The sequence below is a fragment of the Gavialis gangeticus genome, unplaced genomic scaffold (assembly GCF_001723915.1).
Source record: "Gavialis gangeticus isolate Ggan-Ray unplaced genomic scaffold, GavGan_comp1, whole genome shotgun sequence".
NCBI lineage: Eukaryota > Metazoa > Chordata > Crocodylia > Gavialidae > Gavialis > Gavialis gangeticus.
The window spans coordinates 26,766,836-26,771,934 of NW_017729006.1; the positions used below are offsets into that span (position 1 = coordinate 26,766,836).

Here is a 5,099-nt window from a genome sequence, read left to right on the forward strand (position 1 = left end):
CCCCACTGTCAGCTCTCATGCCACCAAATCAGGAGAGAGAGGAACCTAATGAATAGGCTTCATTCTTTTTGCTGTGGAGCTGAAGATTCCCTGGGCTGCGAAGCACTTATATTAGATTGAATTCAACAGCCTTTTGGCTTTAACTTGGAGGTTTTTAAGATCTGGCTAGACAAAGCCTTGGCTGGGATGATATAGTTGGGGCTGGTCCGTCTTTGAGCAGGGTCTAAGCTAGATGACCTCCTGAGGTTTCTTCCAACCCTAATTCTCTCTTGTCTATGATTCTGTCCGTAATACTTCTAGTTACCGTTTCACAGTAGGTACTAACTATAATAGAGAAAGAAGAGGAAAGCTACTCAGCTGGACGCCAGTTGAACAGAATGTTTTGAGGGGGCAGAAAAATGGTGTGAAGGGATTTTTGAGCACCTGAATTGAGATGGTTTTCTTAAAGCCACAGAATAGGGGAGGGAAGTTGCACTGGGAAGTATTTAAGTAACTTGGAAGGCAACACATTTAGCTTTCCAGCAGTGCAATACTCAGGACGTTTATGGACAACTGAACCAAGTCCATTTAGATTTCATACTTCAGGGATGAAGGCATTGACCCTGCAAGGTATGTCACAGGATAACTAGGAAGAGGGTTTTTGGAGTATGGCACTTAATGTGCAGGGGTTCATTAAAACCATGAGAATATGGTTTAATTTACAATTGGGAGATAACAGGAAGGGGGTGGCTTGGAGGCTTATTTTTATGAGAGAATATCTCAAATAAACCTGTTTCCCTCAAGGTCAAAGTTCTACTAGAGCCTTAATAGCTCATTGGGCTAGTGTGGGTAAGGCATACCAGTTTTCACAGCCAACAGTACCCAAGGGAGTGGTGTGGCTAGCTTCACATCTAGCTACCTTTGACTCCCCAGCCCAAATGAATAGACAGCCTTCTGGGTGTGCCAAGTGGGGAGTGTGGGCTTTGGCATGAGCTTGAACACCTGCTTTCCTAATTGTAGCTAGGTACCTTAATGTCTCTGCCACTGTGCCCCTGACCTATTTTTTCCACAGTCATAAATAACAAAACATTATTCTTTCTGAGGTACAACTGGCACAGTGCATTTAGTTTATTCTGACAACTCACCACATCTTATGTGGATAAGGACATGAGGACTGTTAAAACAAGTGGGGTTTTTTTTCTTTAAATAGGAGTTTTAATGGAATTCCTGACCCAATCTTGACTATAGTGATATAAAAAACTTTCTGAAAAAGTATTCCCTGTGAAAATATTCTCTTCTTGTTCTTTCTCTTTCTGTCACAAAACTGTTTTTCGTACTTTCTATAATATAGAGATGATGCATATTACTGAAAAGAAGAAATTATTTATTTTCTACATAGTTCTATGGTAGGATCATATTACAACAAAAAATGTATTGACCCAAGTCAAATTTACCCAAACACTCCTTTTCAGGTTGTATATTTGAAGGTAGACATTACAAGGAAGGGGAAGAATTTCAGCCACAAGGGAACAAATGCATTAAGTGCTCTTGTATTGTAAGTATTTGTCTTTGACATTGTTTCTACCAGTATGTTCTTCCAAAGGTACACTGTTTTCATAACTGGAAAAAATATAGGGGACTCAACACTCTGAGTGTTGAATGTTGGTATTCACTTTTTTTGAAGATTTCACTACCCAAGTATGTTTTATAGCACTATGGTATGCTAGGTTTAGTACACTTCTGCTGATTGAATCCAGTTGAGAAGGTAAAGCAACATATTCTGGGGACTAGGAATTTGATGGTTCAAGTAGTCCTGTCTTGATTATTTCTGAGATGAGGTTACACAGCAGCATGATAGGAGGGGAAGGAATATTCAGGTGCCATCTGTTGGTCAGTATCTGTTGATGTTGCATGGAGTTTCATCTGAGCAACATACAGCAAGGACCATAAACCTTTTATTTGCCTCATGTTGCTCAACGGAAGGTGGATGGAAGTCTATGGGCTATCCCAGCTGGGTTTTGGTTTGATACTTGATGAAAGGGCATACTCAGAATTCTGTGCTTTGCTTTTAACTGTGTATATATATAAATTGTAATTGCACCTTTCCAATACTATGATTATGCCCCTCTTTTTCTTACATTAAAGTCAGAGCTTACTTTATACAATTCAGGGCAGATAACTGACTGGTGGCTGCTGTCTGAGACCAATAAAATGAAAAGTTCAATGCTCTGCAACATTGCAATGGATAGACCACCTATGAGCAAAAAACAGGGTACAGGGTTAAAAAGTCTCAGTAAAGACCTCCAGTGTTTTACACATCAAATATAAACATCCTATAATTTTAAAAAGTAAAGGGGAAAAAGGAAACTAGACCAGGTTTTAACATTTACTTGTCTAGTTACTGAACAGAAGCAAAACCTTTTGAGAATAAAAAGTCTCCGATTAGGAACTCAGAATTCTTTAAATAACTGTTGCTACTTTATTTATCCATGCCCATATTTTAAGCTTTACTCCTTTTAAAAATGAAAATATGCAGCCACATTCTTAAATAAGAACTGCTTATTGCTCAATATGAATGAGATATCAGGGCAGAAGTATTTCCCTGTTCAAGCTTCCTCTATCCTCATAAAATAAAACAAACAAAACCTAGTAGAGTGTAGTAAGATGGGAGGTGTTTGATATGGAGAATGCAGGGAAAGAAAAATTATAACAAACCTCAGAATATAAGCATTGCTACACTAGTTCAGCCTGATACCCATCTAGTCCAGTAACCTGTCTGTTTCTGTATTACTCTAGTTCAGCCCTGATATCCACCTAGTTCAGTAACCTGTCTCTCTTACTCTGTTACTGGTATGTGGCCAGCACCACACGTATTAGAGGACACTGCAATAACAACCCTGGTAGCCAGAATCAGGGCAATCTGCTCTCTAGCCCACCCTTCAATGGATAACATGTTTCTCTCTAATAGTTAGAAATGGGCTTAATGGGCTTAATGCCTTAAACTTAGGGTCAAATGATCTCTTCCAAGGCAGAGGTGATTATAATTCATTATGATAATACTAGATATTGATGCTCTTCACAAAATGTGCAGTCCCAACTTCAATCTTATAGACAGCAGCAAGACAAAATTCCTTGTGTAATTTTTGCTCATTTCTCTCCCTTTCCTTCCCTCCCCTTACTGTCTCTGGCCTGTTTGCTTTCACAGTCTGGGACCTTATTACCTCCTGTGCAATTTAAATTGGAGGCAAACAGTGGAGTCATTTTAACAACTCTGATAGTTTACTGCCTACTCTGTCCCCTCTTCTTTACAGAATGTCTTTGCAATTAATATTTTATCTGAGTCCTCAGTGGATGTCTTGTTTAAAAATACTTATCTACTCATGCAATAGTAGGAGAAAGGGCTTGGAGTGGTAGGCTGTAACATGCAAGGACCTTACAAGAAATAAGGTATTTCCTCACTTCTAATTAGATTTCTACTATGAATTGAGATTGTAACAGTCTGACATGCCTTTTGTAGGAGAATAGAAGGGAAGAGGAGTCAGAGTGAAAGAAGTTTCTGCAAGCATATTTTTGAGTGGTAATAAAAAGCTTTTAGATATAAACATCAGATCAATTACTGTTCATGATTAGTTTCCAGTTTTCTCTAAGAACTAATGTGTTTCTGATTATTTATTTTCAGAGTTGTCATGGGTATGTCTACACAGGGCACTTTATTGTGCAGTAGACTAATCTACTGCACAGTAAAGTGTCAGTATTTAACCATGCGCTAGGTTATTGCACAGTAAAATAGACTAATGACCAGTTATTTACTAGGGCTGTGCAGAGCAGGTAATATTAAATTCAACAGCCATGTTGAATATTAAACTGGGTCCTGCTTCGATTTGCCGTCCACTTCAAGTTGAAGTGGGTCCGCTTTGACTCGAGGTCGAAGCTCATTCGAATATTCGAGCTGCTTCGACTTCCCCATAGGCTATAATGGTGAAGGTCGAAGCAGGCTATAACTTTGGCATTTCTTGTCTGATCTTGATGAAACTTGCAGGAATGGTAGCTCCTGAGGTGCCCACAAAGCCTGCCAACTTTCAATAAGATACATTCAGGGGATTTGGAGAAACAGCACCCCAAATTCTTGAGTGAAAACCTCCTGTGACTTCTGTGTGGAAAGCCACAGTGAGCTAAAAACTGCAGGCTTGCCAGACCCTGAGGAGCCCACAAAGCCTGCCAACTTTCACAGTGATAGGTGCATGGGTTTGGGGGAAACTGCACCTTAGGCTGCTGACAGACAAAAGTCGTGATCCAGATGGAGTGAGGACTGTGGCATTTACTCCGTCTGAACCTGGAGCTTGGGGAGCCCCGGCAGCGGGAGGTTCACCTTGAGGAACACCAGCTGCTCCACCAAACCAGGGTCCAAGCAGGTGCAGTGGGGTGTCACAACATCTGCAGCCATGCTGAACACCCTTTTGCTTGGCACACTGGTCGGTGGACAGGACAGGTATTCCCAGGCAACTGTGGCCAGATCTGGCCACATTGGGCTGCGGGTTGCTCAGTAGGCCAAGGGGTCACAGTCCAGGGGCTCCACAGGCTCGGCAAGATAGGCAGACACCAAGGTGTGAGGGCTGTCTGCCTGATTCTGCGGTCTGGTGGGCCTGGACCCCCTAATGTTTTCCATGGCCTTAGCCCATATTGGCAGCGCCTGTGGTGGAGGGGAAGACTGGCTCGTGGGTGGTGGGCTGGGTTCAGGCAGTGAATCCCCCTGTTCCACTTCCCCCCGCCTCCGCCGTTCCGCCTCCGTCACTTTCTTAATAAGTACCTCCCTCCAGTGACTCAGTGTCTCGCTGCCACATATGGTGCCCTTCACCCTTGGGTCACAGATGGCGGCTAGCACATGCACTGTGTTGGACACCAAGGTTTCAAGCCTTTTCCTAACTCCCTCCTTCAGCCGCTTCACCAGTGCCTGCACATCTGGTGAAAGTGGCCTGCCCCAGCCAAGAACATTGGCCCCCAGGAAGCTCTCCATTTGGCTGCAGAGCTCCTTCATTATGGGGACCACCTGGCTGAGGAAGGCATTAGCAGCACTGAGGGTCTCAGTGGCCTCGAGGAAGGGCTTGAGGACCAGCAAGATC

At 42.7% G+C, this 5,099-nt stretch overlaps 1 protein-coding gene across 1 annotated transcript in view; it reads left to right on the forward strand.

The window, feature by feature from the left end:
• BMPER (BMP binding endothelial regulator) overlaps positions 1-5,099 on the forward strand; it is a gene marked incomplete at its 5' end in the record, with an annotated part of 307,337 nt that overhangs the window by 65,670 nt on the left and 236,568 nt on the right. Inside the window, one exon of the mRNA XM_019509034.1 lies at positions 1,452-1,534. Coding sequence (XP_019364579.1) covers positions 1,452-1,534 — 83 coding nt within the window. The remainder of the gene's footprint in view (positions 1-1,451; positions 1,535-5,099) is intronic.